This window comes from Buteo buteo, chromosome 8, assembly GCF_964188355.1.
Source record: "Buteo buteo chromosome 8, bButBut1.hap1.1, whole genome shotgun sequence".
Taxonomy (NCBI): Eukaryota; Metazoa; Chordata; class Aves; order Accipitriformes; family Accipitridae; genus Buteo; species Buteo buteo.
In genome coordinates this window covers 2,250,595-2,269,253 of record NC_134178.1, presented here as the reverse complement: position 1 = coordinate 2,269,253, position 18,659 = coordinate 2,250,595, and the positions used below count along the sequence as shown (strand labels likewise).

At 41.2% G+C, this 18,659-nt stretch overlaps 1 protein-coding gene across 2 annotated transcripts in view; it reads right to left on the bottom strand.

Annotated features, from left to right (window-relative positions):
* Window positions 1-607: 607 nt before the first annotated feature.
* Window positions 608-18,659, bottom strand: part of PHEX (phosphate regulating endopeptidase X-linked) — a 100,881-nt gene continuing 82,829 nt past the window's right edge. Inside the window, exons 17-22 of one of the 2 annotated variants that reach the window (XM_075033453.1) lie at window positions 15,489-15,556; window positions 13,537-13,667; window positions 10,468-10,533; window positions 10,242-10,346; window positions 8,389-8,465; window positions 608-4,859 (exon numbers count right to left, since the gene is read on the bottom strand). In XM_075033453.1, coding sequence (XP_074889554.1) covers window positions 4,757-4,859; window positions 8,389-8,465; window positions 10,242-10,346; window positions 10,468-10,533; window positions 13,537-13,667; window positions 15,489-15,556 — 550 coding nt within the window. In that variant the 3' untranslated portion in view covers window positions 608-4,756. The remainder of the gene's footprint in view (window positions 4,860-8,388; window positions 8,466-10,241; window positions 10,347-10,467; window positions 10,534-13,536; window positions 13,668-15,488; window positions 15,557-18,659) is intronic. The other variant, XM_075033454.1, reaches the window with a different exon arrangement.

The following is an 18,659-nucleotide window of genomic DNA, read 5'->3' as shown; positions in this document are numbered from 1 at the left end:
AACTGCTCCTCGCCGCTCACGGGCTTCGTGCTGCCTTGAGGTGGGCCAGCACCGCTCCTTACGGGCACCCCAGCAGTGCCAGGAGACTGGTCAGAGCCCAAGAAATCGGGCGCTTAGCCCCAAAGAGCCAAGTTGGTGATGCGTAAGGGCTCGGCACTAAGGTCCCCGTGCCCGAGCAGCCCTCGAACAAGCGCTCGGTCAGGCTCGTGAAGCCCCCGGTGAGGAAGAGCAGCAAGGTAAGCTACCTGCCGTCACCCCAGAGACTGGGAAGGCAGCAAAACCGGTTAGTCCTGCGTGCTGGCTGGGAAGAGACGCCGCTGGGCTGCCGCTCGCGCTCAGGCACGGGGCTAGGGTTATCCTGGTAAAAACGCTTCTGGAAAATGCTTAAACAGCAATGGAAAAGCGGGTGAGGCTACAAAGGATGGGCTGATGCAAGAACGGACCGGGGCAAGAGGAGAAGAGTGAGGCTGGTGGATCTTCTCCCACCCCTTCTCATGCTCCGGCGGCTTCTGGTTGGGACGGCTCTGCTGCCTGCCCTGCTGCAATTTCTGCGGCATCGAGCTCATCCTATGTTCATTTGAATTGTCTCCAGCAGATTAGTGGGGGCAAGCAGAGCTTGATAAACGCTGCCTGGAGGTGGCTAGACAACCCTCTGAGAGAGGAGGTCCTTCTTAGCCTGCCAAGCAGTAACGGTAGCCTTGAGAACCTGGGGCCATGTCATTACGCTCTTTATTACATTTTATAAAGACTATATATTACAGAAGTAACATTGTAGAGTTGGACAGCGACTGGCCAAGCAGCTTTTGCCATACTGCAAGCATAGGAAAATTCTTCATCACTTTGGCTTTTATTGGCTAACACAATTATCTTTAAAACAGTGAATCAACCTATTATGCAAGAAGAAAAATTAAAAAGTACAATAGACTGACTAGCGAAATAAAAATCTGGATTAAAAAGACATAGACACAAAACCCCTTTTAACTCACTATAGTTTGGCCTCTTGAGTTGCCAGGATTTTAATATTTCTTTGGAGACAGATATATATGTATATATATAACATTGCTGTGAGATATACCTCTAAGCCTGCAATTTGTTGAATAATACTCAATGAAAAGTTATACGTAAAACCACCTGATTATTTTATAAATATTTCAAACATTTAGCGTCATAATAGTGTTCCTACCTAAAGAATGCTGAAGTCCCCCTGCACAGGGCATGAGGCAGAGCTTTATAATGGCACTGGGTTTTTTGGTCCTTTGGCATCCAGACCCAGCTTGGACATCATTTACGTACCTAAGCAGTTTACACAGGTAAATAGCACAGCCACCTTTTCAGAGAGCTACTCGTGTGTAAAGCTAACTCTTTCACAATGTGATCAGCAGAACTACTACTCACAGTGTATAAGGTGGTGTTTTAGGGTTTTCAGGGTTGGGCCAGAAAAAGAAGGAATAGAATAGAATAGAATAGAATAGAATAGAATAGAATAGAATAGCATGTTTACATGTTTTCAGGACCCAAAGAAGGGGGCATGGGACAGGAGTAGAGGTTGTTTCTTTATGTCTACACAGTAGAAAAATATCTCTTCAAATTTAGACAGGTAAAAACGTTTCATTCATAGGTGATCCTTCTCCTCCTGATCACTAGAAGAGAAGATTACCAAGCCAACAGGAAGAAATATCTCACAATATTACTGGCAGTTAAAAAAACCCAACAATTTAAAAGCTGTGGGAGAAGAATATATATAATGAAGGATCTGTTTGCATAGATGCAATAAGTGAGCCTGATAGCAGCAGAGACAGGCATTACCAGCATAGACCCAGGAGGCACAACGTGAAAACGAAGCAGGGCCAGGGAGTCTGATAAAAGAGGCAACGGGAAGAAAACCTCAGAAACCATCACCATGTTTTGGCTATCTTTGGTGACCGAGTGTCAAGAACGCGTTTGATTACCTTCTGCTTTGCTTTCCAGCTGGTACCTAAATACCTGGCTCCAAAGTGAACTGTAAATCGCGTCATCAGCTGTTCGGTTTGAGGTGGAAAGCAGGCGGGTGAGGCAGGCCAGGATCCTCCCGCGGGCACGTACGAGACCAAGGCACTGAAAACCCGAATCGGCAGCAAGGCTTCGCCGAACAGGGATGCTACCAATGAAAGTGCCAGTCAGCAGCAAGGACTTCTGGCTTTTCTGGCAGCACGTAGGTCCCCTCTCAACTGGTAAAATCAGGTACAAAACCTGGTGATGCCCTCTCTTCCTCCCTCCCAGTGCCCCCCTCCCGGCTGCAGGAGATGCCCCAGCACGGATGAAACAGTTTTGCAGTGGTTCCTGTGCTGTTGGGAATATGCATACCACAGTTCAAATATCCTTGGTATTAAACACAAAGGGAGCAACAAGAGTGACATTTAAGGCAGCAGACATCAGGCATTTTAGAAGAAATTGCTATCCAGTACAGAGAAACAACCCCATAAACCAAAAAGTGACAGAATCTGTCCCACTGGAAAATAGCCATGAGAGAGGAGCTCTTGCAAATGCATCTCTGATCTGAGAGAGAAAATCAGAAAACTTAAAGATGACTGTTGTGAAACTGGCTTTGCATAGTCCAGTAATTTAGAAAGCTTAGGTAAGTGTTTGAGTTGATGTCCTGACTTTTCTGAGGACAACGACCCTATTGGTACTACCTGTAATGGGGCCAGGATGTCACCCCTGAACTTCGTGCTGTTGATCCAAAGCAGCCAACGTCAAGTCGTGTCAGTGCTCATAGGAGCACAGGAATGAATTCAGTACAGTATTCAGTTTGCTAAGGAACTATCCCATTAGCAGGCAAACGGTATCACTTTGCTCAAGACCCATACCTGCTTGTTTGAGGGAAGTGTCTGTGAAAATACTGCCATCACAGTTTATGTGAAAAGTATCTCCAGGAAAAAAATTTAGTAGTGGCAATTCAAATGACAAACTGTAATCCATGGAACTCAGGAATAGAGCTGGCTTGAAGGAAGCAAAAGTGCTTTTCCTCTTAAGAAAACTTTGACTTTTTCAGGGAAAAATTGAAAAAAGAAAGTCCTGGTCCCACAACATAATACTTTGTTTCTAAGAAGTGGCAACAGTGCCTTGAGTTCAGGAGTGTCTGCTTCCTTCTCTCTGGAAGGCAGCTTCAGGGCCTGTTTCCTTCCATAAATTATGTTTCCATGATGTCCCCCTTCTTTATAAAGAAGCATAGGAAACTACCCTCATTTGCAAAAACTTAGCTGCAGTTGAGCCTTCCTCCACCTTGACTACTGGACAATATTTGACCAATCCTTGTAACAAAAGTTTATCTTACTAACATTTCTATACTGATAAAATAAAATTTAAGCAAATAGAAGAATTCATATTTTTTTTGTGTATATCTATATATAAAAGTATATACACACAGAGACGTATATAGATTTGCACTAATTAAATCAGTCTAAAGAAACTCTCTCTCCAATTGAAACAATTCCACCATGTAAGAATGAATTAATGCACCAGGTATAAATAAATACCAGTTAAATATCTATCTTTCTGTTGGGGAAGAATGGGCTGGTCTCTTCTGCCCTCCCGCCCCCCAGTAATAGTTATGTGTTAAAGTTTTTCTGCTGCAATAAAATATGTTTTTTATGAATATTGTTAGAAACCAAATAAAAAACTCACCTGGCCTGCATGCATACTGTATTTAAAAGTCCTCTACTCTTGAATTGCTCTTTTTATCCAGACAAGTCAAATGCTGCTGGTACTCTGTTTTTCAGTCACACATTCTTCTTTCCTTAAAATCACAAGTCACCCTGCCCTGTCCAGAACGTGAGGACAAACATGCACACTACTTACATTCTCCTGTAAGACCCAGGCACTAAGAAATCCCTAAATTAAAATTGGTATAGTATTTCAGGCTTAAAAATAAAGGTAGGTGAAGCTACCTTCAGCACAAGGTAAAAATCACCCCTTGGGAAAAAAACTGCCCACACTGTAAACAGGAATAAGTGTCGTAATACTGTGGCTGCTGGGAATTCCCTCTGCAAGCCTCTGATTTTCACCATACATAGATTTTTATCATAAGCTGTTCTAAAATTAGAAGAGGCCATGATCTGACAAGTATCCTTTCTGTTTAGTCCTAGCAGATGGAAACCATGAGGTGCTTTCTCAGCTTGAAACTGTTCCAAAACCTGAGGCACTAATCTGACATATTAAACCGAATTTATATAAAGTCTTGTGTCTTTACATCATGGAACATCATTTACGGCATGCTGGGCAGTGACAGTTTAAGCTATGAAAAAGCTGTATCACACAGCAGATCAGAGCTGGCTTTATAGCAGGTGTCATGAATTTCTTCATCCAGAAAGAATAAATTTTGTGGGGGAGCATTCTGCATAGCACCCCTGCAGAGCAATAGATTAAAACTGGATTTTAGCATTTACCTCTTGCTCAACTATAAATCAGGAATTAGAATCGATAATGGCACGTATCCATCAACAGCAGTACAACTGCAGATGAGCAGGAGCAGTTCTATGGATAAAAGGAGTTCCTTTTCTGTTATTATTGTTAAAGAATATCTATTCTCCTCTATTTCAGATGTTTCTAGGCTCTGAATAGAGAGTGATTAGATCCATGCAGGTCATCAGCATGGGTAAGGAAGATGCATTTGAAGTGACACCCCTCCAGGTTGCAGACCGTTACTCCAAACTCTAGCAGTGGGCGTGCAGCAGTCCGTATCGCAGACCCCTCTGGACGGAAGACCTGGAAGGGACGTCTACCACAGCCGGCAGGATTCTGCCCCTCGGTTCATCGTCGTGTTCGTTGGGCAATTGAACGCTTTACGGAACTCTTCAAAGTTGCTCATGGCACCGATAACTCTGCAAAGAGAAAAGCGATCGACATGCAGCTTGTCTTCTGTTAAACGCTACAGACCTGTAAGCGTTTCGGTGTGTTCACTTCAGGTTGAGTTTTCAGGCTCTCCCTGTAATTTTTCCACAAATAAAACCAAAAAGTTCAGGATAACCGCTGCCATTTAAAGTTAATGTGAAGACAACCTTGTTTCATTCGGTGCTTTGAGAAGCATCTTTGCTAGTAACTCAGCGAAAACCCACTGCATTTTGTGGCTGCTATGTCATTTAGAACAACTTTCTAAACCGACCCTTGGCACCAAAGGGGGGAGATCAGCGGCAGCCTGGCGTGGTGGAATCCTTCTTCCAGCCCCTGCCAACCCGCTGCAGCCCATCCAGCGGTCGGGAGGATGGAGGAACCCACCCCGGCTGTGCTGGGAGTGGGTTGTTTTGGCTCATTCCAGCCAGGTTCTTCGAACACCCCCCTCTGCCCACCCACATACACACACACGTGTGCAAGTTGGCTCCTGGGGGCTTCGCAGCCTGAAGCAGGGGGAGGACCCCAGGCAGAGCTTCTCTCACTGGCCACCTCAGCCTTGCATCTGCGAGCATCTCATCTCCTCTGATCTGTTGGAAATAGCTCGCTCTTTGTATGCAGTCATCCTTGGCTCCTGCTTCCATGTCTGTATTATTTCACGTTGTCAGAAATTATTATTTTACCATTGCTAGACTGGGATTGTGTTGTTTGCTGATTTTTTCTTATGCTTTTAAGCATCTTGGAATTTACTAACCTAAAATTTGCAATGGTATTGAAGTAAACAGCATCCTGAGTTAAAAGCAGAAAAGTATCTACTGATACATTAACTGTATGCCTTTCCTCCTTTGTTATGCCGTGGGAAGGCATTTTTCTCCATTACAGACAATCAGCTTCTCAGCATAGCTCAGCGTGGTAGAAAACATTCTTATTACATTGATTAGACTTTCTGTGGGTAAGGAAATTTGCACTCAGCTGGCACAAAAATGTCTAAAGGTCAGTTTTGTAGGGAGAATTACAAAATGAGGTTAGGCTTCAAGTAAGATATACAGCCTTACTCTAAAAACATTGCAAATATATATTCAGGGACTGAACAGCAAGAGCTGGTCATGCAGAACTGCTGCTGAAGTTGGTGGGAGTTCTGCCTGCCACGCCAGGGATTTCACTCTGAAACCAGCATTCAGAAATAGCAAAGACACATGCTAATACTGAAAATCTGCCAATTAAAAGTAAATAAAACCAGAATCTAGCCAGTGAAAGATCTTTATGTGTCCATGCACGTGACTTTTCTACGCATGGTTTGATATTGCCACACATTAACTGTGGAATCAGAGTGGGCTGTCTGGATTTCATCCCATTGAACTACAGGAGAGACACCTTCGTCTGAACAGGTCACTCTGGGCTCCCTTGGCAGTCAATAGAAAGATGTATTTGCAGAATCTAAGTCATCTAAATTTATTATTTACAGAAGGATATTACACACACACACACACACACACACTCTCTTACTTTCAAAATGCCTATTTTTCTTTGTGAAGAGAACCTGAGGTGACTAACTCAGATACATGCACCTATGCTCAGGATGTGTGTTGCTCATTTCTATCTTCTTTTATAGTTACTTTTTATAATTACTTTAAAAAAGGCTGTTTTGGCTTTTTGGATAGCAAGAGCTGTCAATGTTGAAACTAGCTGTACTGCTGTTATACTCATAATGGTCTTGGGACATAAAGGAAGCAAAGTTGGGAGAAATAGATAATATAATTTGTTAGCCCAGTTGATATGATTTGCAAGAAGAGATAAGCACCACAGTTTCTCTTTAGGTCTGAAACAGATGCCTGTTCTGAATATCTCAGATAAAAGCTAAGAAAAAGTTTTGTCTGTATTTTCTAGACCCCAAATTCCTCTAATCTTCTCTGGATTTTTCTTTCTTAGCCTGATTCCTTCATGAGTTTTCCTCATGAATACACTATCTCCAGGCTTCCCTGTACATTTTGGGATTTGCACCATCTCATGGGAATGTAGCTATGTAATGATTCAGAATATATAAATATACATATAGGTATATAAATATACATATAAGTATATAAATCTGAGGACTTTAAAAGTCAAGAGATGGTTATTTTACCAAAATCTTAACAAGGGTAGGAGTTATAAAAAAATTTCACTCTGCAGGCTGAAGATCAGCCTGATAGTCCTGTCCTCATCGCCGTGATGTATTTTCAATCGTTAAAAGGCGTGCAGATTTGCATGCTGCACCAGTTTTACCCTCACTAGCTGGTGCAACAGGTATTGCAAAGGTCAACTAGCGCAGATTTCAATCCAGAGTATAGAAGCCTACCAAGACCAAGCACACGCATCTGCAACGCTAGCTTATATTCAGTTTGTGTCATCCTGTTTCCAGCTCCATTATTTCTTAACCCATTCTGGTTATAAGTAGCCCAAGGTGTGTTAATGCATGCCGTGTTTGTATCTCCAGCTTTGGCGTGGCTGTGTCCAGGGAACACATCCGAGTGCCTGTGAAGGAACATCACAGCTCCCCTGGGAAGCCAGCGTTGCTATTTTTCACTTTACCCAGAGAGAACTGAGGCAAAGGGGGCTCATATCACCTCAGTTTGGCCATGGAGAAGGTGATGACCCAGCTCCCTCTTTAGCCAAAAGAAAGACGTAGGAATCTCCAGAAGGCAACTAATCCAGTGTATCGGAGTCACCTCCATTATGGATCAGCTTGTGGAGTTAACGTCCTTCCCCCAAATATAGGGGTAATGTAGCACTTGACTGAGGACAAACACACAATTCTTAGCAAAGTAAATGCAACCGACGTGAATCCCAACAGAAACAACTTGCTCTTCGTCACACAAACTCTGTAGAGAAGCAGAGAAATAAACTCTGGCTTCCTAATTCTTATGTAGTCTTTAAACTTTCCCCTTCTCCAGCCTCTCCTTCTTGGGGTTCATCGGTGGCTGTGGTTAGGGGAGCCTGGGGGATGCCTTTTGGGCAAAGACACAAACACTCTGTTACGGCAGGACTACCACAGCTCCTTCGAGCAAAGCGTTTCTTGAAGGCCAACTGTAGAGTTTAATCTCAAACTGAACCTACAGGGCATGTTTTGCTTTGTATTATCAATATAATTCATGGTACTCACTTTAAAGCTTTTAATGAACTCAGGAAGATTAAATCAAGGACCCTCCTAATAGTCACTGTTTTCTAAACTAGAATTGCATAGGGGTAAAAAAAAAGTGATAGATGAGGCATTTTAGATACTCAGGCCATGATTACAGGACTTCACAGGGATCAGAGTGTGTTCTGGTTCAACCGCTTTTGAAGGTAGAGGCAAACCCCTCGTTTTTACAGAAGAGCATTTGTAATAGCGAAAGGTAAGCTAATAAAAACAGTTCAATTTCAATCCAAGCCAAGAGCACAGTCCAATTTTCTGTTTGCTCTTAAACCCCTCTTAACATGCTAAATTTCTGCACTTGTGTGCTGCAGTGATTGATGTATACTGAGTAAATACATTATTTGCACTACCTGAACTGAGGAGGGCTGTGAGCTCCAACATATATTTGCTCTCTCGCAGATTCTGGTCTAAAGGAGTTGCATCTTACCTAATAAAAGATAAAAAGCACGTTATCTGGGATGACTTCATAAGTAAAGCAGCATGTAATGTCACTGTTCTTAGGAAGCCTATTACTTACAGAATTCACAAAATGGAAAGACGCAGCAAACTCCTATTTTGTTTCACCTTTGCTAACTTGCAGGTTTTTCTTGGTATATTCTCTTGTTTTTCAAATGCCTTAATGGATCCAGTCTCCACCCACTGTTACTGTCCACCCACTTGTTCCCATCATCTAATCATAACCACTTTACTAGGTCTTTTTTTGAAGTTCTCTACAATGGTAGCTTGCTTTTCAGCTTGTGCTGCAGCATCTCATGCCTTAATAATTACCAAGCATACTTCTTGGTTTCAAAGCTATGTAATGTGTATAAAAGGTACACATAATGATACTTATCATCTGTAGAATTGCAGCTATATTACCTGACATATTTTTTCCACATTGGAATGATTATTTCTTTTGAAATGACACAATTTTCAAGTTTCCATCAGTGGTCCCCAATTCACTATTCCTAATATGATACTCAACCCAATTGTAACTGACCACAAAACAGGGTAGAGAAAAATATTTGCACAGCTGAATAATCCCTCTTATGCTGCATCCATTGCATGAAAAATCTCATTTAAGCAGCCTCTACCTTGCCTAAACTCCTGTGTTGAATGTTTCCTATTGACAAAATCCTTTAAGCCAGACTGCCCATAGGACATGTGGACTTCAGTGCAAGTTTGTCTGGCTGAAGACAGCCCTGGCAGTTTGAATGAGTCTGTTGAGTGTCTTGAGCTCTGTGGAAACAGGCTGAACTCAGGGGTACCTGGCATACACTGCTCTCACTGTGCCTGTGCCTCCCCTCAGAGGGTCCACTGGACACACCATTCCTGCAGCGGTCCTGTAAGACCCCCAGATCTTCCCTAGGGCTTCAAAGCTTTCTGGGAGAAAAACTGGCACAGCGTGAAACTCAGCATAAATGACCAAAGTGGAGTCTTTTCCTTGGTCAATACTGTCAAACTGAAATGGCCATTGACCCATACGCTGCTACACCGATTCTCAGTAGAGAAATGATTTTCAGCCAGGGTTGGTTGCATTGGATCCTGTTTCTTCAGTTTTAGATGATTCATTCCTTCAACTGGTGGGCAAAGTTTTATAGCCCAACTTCTACTTCTCATATAGGGAGTTTGTCCCAACTCTTTTAACCAAATAAATAATTTCTGATTCTCTCCCTCTTTCTACATGTTTTTCTAAAAAACTCACATCCCCTAACAAAGTTTTGCTACAGCTTATTTAGTGTACAGCAAAGAAAGATAGGAAAAAATAAACAAAGATTTTCTTCACTGCTGCCTGGTTTCCTTGAACACGCTTGGTAACAAATTGTGGCGGTACCTTTGCAACAGGAATCTGTGGTGGAAGCAGTCAGAAACTGCTGCGTATTGCAAGGACCAGAAACCTGGGAAGCTAAAATGGAAAGAAGCTAAGGAATCAATACATGCAAGAAGACCCTTGTAGTGGAGGGAAGCAGCAAGAGGAAAGTAAGCTGCTGTGACAACACTGCAGAACCAAGAATAATTTCAGCAGTTCTGGCACCATGGATAGATGAGGACAAAGAGGAAAACAGAAAAAAAATTAATAGTCCTGGGAGAAGAAGTCTCTGCTTATACCCTGAAAAGTCTGGGTTTGGCTGGTGTAGATTGTTGAAACAAAGCAGTCTCATCTCTGCACCGCACGTTGTGCAGGTTAACAGATGTGGGCTTGAAACACATTTGTACTACTCACGTGGGCATAACTCAGAAAGAAAAGCTGGTTGTGTGTGAAATCAAGGCCTGGCAGTAAAGGCTCTTCTTCTCCTCCCCTCTTTTCTGTAATCCATCTCCTGTATGCCTGATAAGAAAGAGATACTAAGTGCCTTTCAGCAACACGGAGCCTGATCACAGCTATTTCTTTTCTTTTTTTTTTTTTTTTTAAAATAATACTACATTTCAGATATTTTTCATCTACTTACCCTGAAAGCCTCTCGCAAACCTCCATTATCTGCAATGTTTTCTGCCAAAGTCCTCTTGCCTTTCACCTGGCAGAATGAAAGAACATCAGTCATTTGATCCATTTCTGAACTTCCTTCTTGATCAACTTCAAGAAACAGTGGAAAAAACAAAGCAAGGTGACAATGACCTCAGCCAATTTCAAGCATCATATCTCTGGTTAAGAAAACTGTTTTTCAATGTGAAAACTTTCAGTAAACAATTCTCCGTGATAAGTTATCCTGGCTCTTGTCCTAGATCTCTGTAGCACAAAATATAGTAGATAAAATGCACTCAAGAATCCAGTCCCTGATCTTTGATCTAAGCCTCAATAATTTTCCCCTGAAGACTGTTTTTATCTGGTTACATGTGAGATCCAGTAGCCTCTTTCTTAAACTTTTATCTAAAAGGTTACATTTGTTTCTGTACATAACTCTTAATATACTCGTGGGATGCAAAAATAACTTTTAAGTGATAACATAAACCAGCGTAATTAGAAACAACTGTCAGAGACAGAATTGAAATTGATAGTATATTCAGTGCTCTAAAAATACCTGCAAAGGAGATTCACGTTGCTTTTCCCCAGTATCGATTCCAAGAGCAAGAGCAACAAGAACATATTGCGAGAAGCAGCGCTATCTAAACTTTGTGAAAAAGCCAGTCTCCTGGTATTACCAAGTGCAATATCATTGTGAAGAAATCCTCATTTCTGCAAGTGCAGCATTATCGCTGATCGCCCAGCCTGCTAAGGTCTTAGTGTTCCCAAACTGTATTTGTAATTAAGCGGTTTTGCTTTCTACGCCTCGAATAAGCAAGGTAATCGAGGACAGTTTTGAGCAGAGCCCTGAAGGTCAATGCTGACCTGCGGATCCTCCAGCGATGGGCTCTCCCGTGCCGCAGGGATGAGTGCGTCACTTCACCTTCTTTTCAGGATGGTAAAAGAGGGGGAAATGGGGGAGAAGAGGTAAAAGGACCTTGGGGACACCCAGGTACCTGTAGACAGCCCCACTACTCAGTGCAGACGAGCACCCGACTGGACTCGGGGCATCTTGCTTGATGCCTTGGGTCCAGTGTTACACCCGAGGGTGTAAAAAAGGAGAAACGGGAGCAGCAGAGGAAGGTGCACCCCTTTCCTTCCAGCCCTCCCTCCCCTCTGGAGGCTGGAGACAGAGGTGGGAGAGAGGTTTTTAGGAGAAAAGGTGCTGGGACGCCAGGGAACATACACACACACCGGCTGCCTGGTTTTTCTGGTCTACCTACTCATACATTTTTATTGCAGTGGGCTGGCGAAGTAGACTGATTTAGAGCATAAGATGAGAGTAACCTAGCAGGGCACTTGGGCCATAGGTCATTTTAATAAGTGGAAGAAGTCTTTCCACTGATCGCGGGCAGCTCTGGTCAGGGATCTGAGACTACTCTGTGCAGACAGTTCGTGACGGCGCTCAGGGACCACAATAAGCCCTTTATTTGATCAGATGACTTTATCTGATTACCACACTTTGAAGCTACTTCTCTATCCACTTTTTCTTTCATTACACTTCTTTTCTGGAGATATTTTTATTGTAAACCAGACGAGAAAGAAGAAGAGTAAATAGGCTTCTCGATCCACAAAAAATATTCATACAGGGTAAAAACCTGCAGAATATTGATGTAAATGAGAGGCAAAATAAAGCTCTTTGCATGCATAGCTCTTCATACATAGGCTATAAAATATGGCAGAAAATACGAAGATTCTTCTTCTATCATCTAAAAAGTGCTTTAAGTTATCCCACAGAAATCGGAGGAAAAAGCCTTGTGGATGACAAGGCTGTGAGCACCAGGATCTCTCTAGTAAGCCCATCCACAGACTTCAAAGGCAGTAGTTACACCAGAGGGAAAATTTCAGCTCTACCCCACGTCAAGAGACACCACAGAAGATAAAAGGGATGGCCGAGACAATGGCAGGAGCATGGGAAGGGCACAGCCACATCCTTGGGGAAGGTTTTAATGACCTTCTTTAAGAGTTATTTTTGTATTGACAGTTTTTGTCCTACAGATATTCAGGAATGAGCCTGAGAATTTTTATTTGTAAAATAGCCTAGATGAAGGACTTCAAGTCTGAGTTGTTGGACTTCAGACTGGCCCACAATATGGCTTTTTTATCTCTGAGACAAATACAAACAGCCTGGGGAAAGTGTTAAAATTATTTCTAAGCATTCAATGTGACCTCTCTGTTCTTAAAAGACAAAGACATAATTGCATTTCTGATTCTAAAATGTAAGTAGAGGTGCTAGAATTGAGTAGGGGCTGGGGTATGTATTTTATCCTGAAAATTAAGATTAAAAGCATGTCCCAGCCAACGTTACCGGAATTTTAGCTATTGATTTCTGAAGGTCTGGGATTTATCCTATTTATCCTTCATTTTGGACACTTACATAATGTGCACGTTTTCAGGGAAGCTCATAGCTCTGATAAACAACGAAACAGAAACCATTCCCTTGCACTTTCTTTCTCAATCCTTTTCCATGAGCTACTGCTATCATACTCCCTTCATTTGAGATACAAATTGGGTCTGCGTGCACACATGGAAGAAATAGCAAGAGTTGAATCTGAAATAAAGTAGGGTTTATGCATCCATTTTATAGCTGTAATAAATAACAGGCGGAATTGCTAAAGGAATCCATAAAACATGCTATTATAGTCTTCTTTTTAAAAAGAGTGACTGCTCAGTTTTCATTACGGACCTCATCTTCAGAAGACATTTAACATGCTCACAGTAATTAGACCAGCCCTGCTGTGTGGCTTCATCCTCTTCCCCTGATTCCAAAATGATGTGATGAGGAGAAGTAGTTTAACCCCATCACCAAGGTGTGGGTAGTGGTATTTGACTGGACTAATCAAATCTGACAGACAATTTTTATCACAATTATTCACTTCAAAAAATGATTTGTTGTGAGAAATGAAGTTGGTAGCCTAATATCCCAATATGTTGGGATTTATAAAAAGACAACTCTAAAAAAAAAACCCCAAACTCCTAATGCACCACTGCTTTCAATCACTGGTGATTTACATACATGTAAGCCAGCTCTCTTCCAGTAGTAATTGCTGTATTGATTAATCATGCATTTTGTTTTCTCTTTAAATTTTTCTTCAGAGTCAGTTGTCCACCAAGGGTCTAAATTTCCATTTTTGTCATATTTCCGACCTTAAAAAAGAAAGAAAACAAATATTTATGTAGGAGAAAACCCCACACTTTCTCAGTTTTGGAATCTATCACCTGCACAGAAATGAGAGGTGAATGTGCTCATACAAGTGTGTGTATAAAATGGATAAGATCAGTGAGCGAAATCTTGACCCCGCTCAAGTCAGTGGTGAAAAGCTGGCATTCTATTTATTGTCATAATTTCCATTTTCAGAAAAAAATAGTAATGACTAATGAGTTCTATAGTACATTTTATAATTACGTAGTGCAAGAGGCATATGAGATTTCTTGTAAGAATAATTGTGAGTATTTTTCATCCTCAGCCCATATGTCTTTGATTCTGCAGACATGGTGGTAACTAATTTATTATTAATTAATTATACGCTTGACCAGAAAGAAAAAAAAAAATCCATTTCATGGAAACTTCTGAAGTTTCCATTTTTCACCTTGGAGCAAAACCAGAACATTTGAACCCTATTCATGGAAGCAAGGAGAATACACTCATCCCATTCCCCAGGCTGACGGTTACAGCAATGGCTGGTGGAAGATTCAGCCTCAGGTCCCTGCTCCACCTCATCTGTAGGAGAGCATCTAATCTCCACCACGTCTCCAGCCAGTCAGACACAAGACGCGTTCGGGCTTTTTTTGAGAGCAGGTTTAGCTGCCCGTGGGGATGCAGCCTTGCTCTGTGATTTGATTCTTCATTATGACTGCAGGAAAGAGACCTAGGGAGCAACCAGGAGACACAATACCAAGTACTGCAGATGCTTTCTTTCATCTTTTTATTTCTTTATATTTTCCCTGTGTGTTGTCTTGTTCAAGATGACAAATTCCCTGGAGAGGTACTGATTTCTATATTTGGAAGGTAAGAGCCTGGGCAAGAGGTAGTGGTCTGCTTCAGGAATGAAATCTTAGGCTCCTCTCTGACTGCCTGGAGACATGATGGAGATTAGATACTCTCCTAAAAATGAGATGGGAGTTTGTGAAGGAAAGCTTCTCCATTCCGGAGTGTTTGCTGACACAAAATGTTGCAGAGCGGTGCCAACAGAATACAAGGTTTTCCTTTTATTTTTTAAAAGGTATTCAAAGTAACGCAACATAAGCAACCTAACTTCAGTCAGGCAGTGAGCCAGAAGCTTGCTTTTCCTTCAACATTCTGTATTTTCAGTGGAAAGAGGTTTCTCTAGACAGTAAGTCAGAGCGGGAGGTCAGTCAGATACTCAGAATTGCTCCCTGGAGGAGGAGTTTCATGTTTCTCACTGTCTTCCCCCTCACCGCCTTTCTCTCTCAGAAGCCTGATTTTAAAAAGCACTTTACTGAGATGGCCAAGTGAGATGGTGGTAATGCCCAACTCCACCCAGTTTTTCAGGACAGTTGGTTTGACATTCTCAGACCATTTCTTTTTTTTTGATATTTTGCAGTAAGTTTTCTGTTCCACTTCTGTTCCAGTGTTGTATTTTAGTATTTGTAAGTAATTGTCTTTTGAAAAAAGTCAAAACTGAAATGAAAAGTTTTCTTGGAAGTCATTTTTGTCAATCAGAAGTTATCCCTTTGCCCTTCCCACTCCCTCCCTGCCAGGACTTTCTAAGTCTGTTGCTGATTTAGTTTCCATTCAAAAAATAGAAAGCGTCAAACTTGTGGCATCCCTTACCAAACAAATTCTGGTTCAGACAAGCAAGATTGCATGTAAATAAATTAAAAAATGCAATTCAGCATTGTTAAAACCCAAACCAATAGAAAAGCTAAAGCGTATACAAGTCAGCTTTCTAATCTGTCAACTCTGTTAAAAAAAGAAAAGTTATCAACCTATAGAAGCATACTCACCATTGCTATCAAATCCATGAGTAAACTCATGGCCAACAATTACTCCTATGGCACCGTAGCTTAATGACCTGCAACACAAAGAAGCAGTTTCCTTAGAAAGTCTCCACACTCATGAACATTAAAGGACTGAAGACCTCAAGAAAGATCATTATTTATTTAAACTGGGGAAGAATGGGTCTAAAAATCATACCTGCACAATTTTGACTTAAAGTTGTTGGAAGTCTGAATGTTAAACTCCTACTTGTTTAAAAGCAACCTTTCATATAAAACTTTAGAAAGCATTGTGATGGTTCACTCTTCTAACCAAATCCCTTATTAGCACAGGAGCTCCAGAATGTCTCCTTCAGCTGACTGCGTTGTGTATATTCTAACTGCAAACGGGACAAAGTTATAGGTGAAATTATTCTCTTAGCGGCGTCATGAAAAAAGGATAGATCAAAGGTTGCAGTGGGCTTCCGTAATGCCAGCTTCAATCATTCTTCACTGGCGTGCAACAAACAGACTTGCAAATGACTGACTCTCGTTTGAAAAGCATTAAACAGATCTCCCTTCTGTTTAAAAAAAGAGGTCATACAATTGCCTTGCACTTGCCCAGGCATAGGACATGACCTACAGTCAGATCTAATGCACTGGAGAAACAGATTAGAAAGAAATATTTCATATTCCTGATTGACAACTAATTGTATTTTCCTCATTATATCCAAATAAACAAAATGCATCTGGGAGAAATAGGGATGAAAGAGGAAAAGGTTCAGGGCTTTTTATATCAAATGCAGTGGATATCGGGGGGGGGGGGTGATCTACTAAATGCATCTTTCATTCATTAAATTGTTCTTTGTGATTTTAATTATTTCAGTTATTGAGATGCCATACTTCAAAGTAGCTTATAGTATTTCTAACACACTGTATTGAAATAGGAGAAAGGCAGAGGTTTGAAGTAACATGTTATTACTGGACCTAATGATCCATAGCACACTAATTGCTCATCTCAGTTATGCCCAAAAAGTATTATATCATTTAATTCCCCCTGCTCCCATGACAATTCTTCACTTTGTTTTTTTCTTTCCTGAAAGGTAATTTGCATATGATAAAATCTTCCCTACTGTTTTTTCCCCCCAAGTACTATTGCAAACCTTCACTAAAAAACACTGGTTAAAATTATACATTTCAGCAATGGAAATATCATCCTTTGGTGTGACAAATTTGTAATCTTGTGTAGCACACAGTGATAATTACCCATACTAAATGTACTATATTAGACTTGTTTTCCACATCTGAAGTAAAGGGGTTATACAGGATTTTTTTTACAGCTGGAGAAGTATAAAAAGAATGGCACAAAACATGTAAAGAGATCAAGAGGAACCAATAAGCCCTATTACTAAATACATCTTATTTTTCCTCTAAGGGTCGTGATCACCATGAATGGCAGGGACATGGTACCTGGGCACTCCTAGGGCCTTCCCCAGCTCCAAAAGAGGGGATGAAGTTTGGGGTGAATTTTGGCCTTTGCTTCTGTAAACCCCCCTCAGCATTTTGTCCAGCTCAACAACAATTTTGCCAGAAATGCTCCCAGCTCTTCACTTCTGGGGCACAGCTGGATGGAGATGGAGGGCATTAGGTGCAGCCCAACGGGTACCAGATTAAAGGGGAACATTCTGGGACTGGGGAGGCTCAGAGGACTATAAGGAAGCCACCAACTCAGGTAGTCTGAAGTCTCTATTTCAACATATCTGGCACTGAAGACTCATAACAATGAATGGTGCCATTTGAATGGTATTTTACTTCTCGCACTGAGATGTGAAGCAATAATTTAGCTTCCCTTTAGGCAAATAGATGCAACTGTTCTATAGTGGTTATGCTGGAACTGGACACTAAAACGCCACTAAAAGTTAAATATTTGCTAAATCAGTTTTCCAGCAAGTGCTGATGACTTTTTGATGATTTTTCTGTTCCAGTGCCATGTACTGTTTCTTTTAAGCAGACAGAAGACAGATCCAGAATATTTCAAGGACAAAAGCAATCTGTTGTCTGATATAAACCAGCTACATTTGTTTACTAAATTTCATTTTGATACGTACTCAAGCAAAACCAATTTAAGCTAAGGTAACCTTTAAAGAAGAGAAATGAGCAAAGTATAATTCTTTGAAAGAACCACAATTTTATCGCTATGGCAGAAGGTCAGGGTACAGAGAAATCTCTTCAGAAAGCAAAGCTGGAAACAGGTCTGCAATAACCACAGCAGAAAATAAGTTCACCTTAACAAGAAAGGACTTTCTTCTATCCCCAATTACCACTTAGAAAGTCACTTGGCTCATAAGAATTCTCTTTGAATGCAAATTTATTTGTTCCTAAATTGAATGTGTCTCTCTACATATATTGCCAAATTTCCTGTTACAAGGACATATCCAGATTGGAAGATGGCAAACCCAAAATATTCAAAAAGTTTGATTTTTTTTTTTTAAACAAAGATTTATTAAGGATACTTTCACCAGTAACTGGCTTTATATAACTGCAAAATAACTTTCAGAAACTGCTGTCAGAAACTTTTCACGGTCTTACCCTGCCCTAAAATAGAAAGATATTGAATTGCACAAAAGCAGTGATTTTTATGTGACCTATAATTACTCTTCCTCAGCTACAGCAGCACATGGGCCTGCTCAGGCAATCATTTATGCATATGGAGATACTCTCAAGCACCTCAACAGGCACAGGCAAAGGCCCACTGTTAATCTTAGATATTAGCAGAAAGTGAACAATAAACTGATAATAAATGGCTTCTCAGGGTATTCACTTCTGTTCAGGAAGTGTTAGCTACCTGATTTACAATTCCTTTTAATACCTGCCATGTGCACACTGCTGCATCTGCATGCTACAGCATTGAAACTCTTCCACTCAGGTGCACTTAATTAGCAATTCCTGTGAGAGATCAGTCATCAGTTTAAGATGAAAGCAACACATACAGCTCCCAGGGGTAAGAAAAGTTATTGCACAAAGCAGCACTTTTCAAAGTCTGTTTTTTCAATAGTAAAAGCAGGACGCAGCAGAGAACACACAACCCAAGGGCCAAGGTTTCCCTACAGAAGGACAACACAGTATTCCTCTGCACTACCTGTTGGTCATCTTCAGCAGCGTAGACTTCTTCTCCATGCCCTCATCTTTGTCTATATGTCT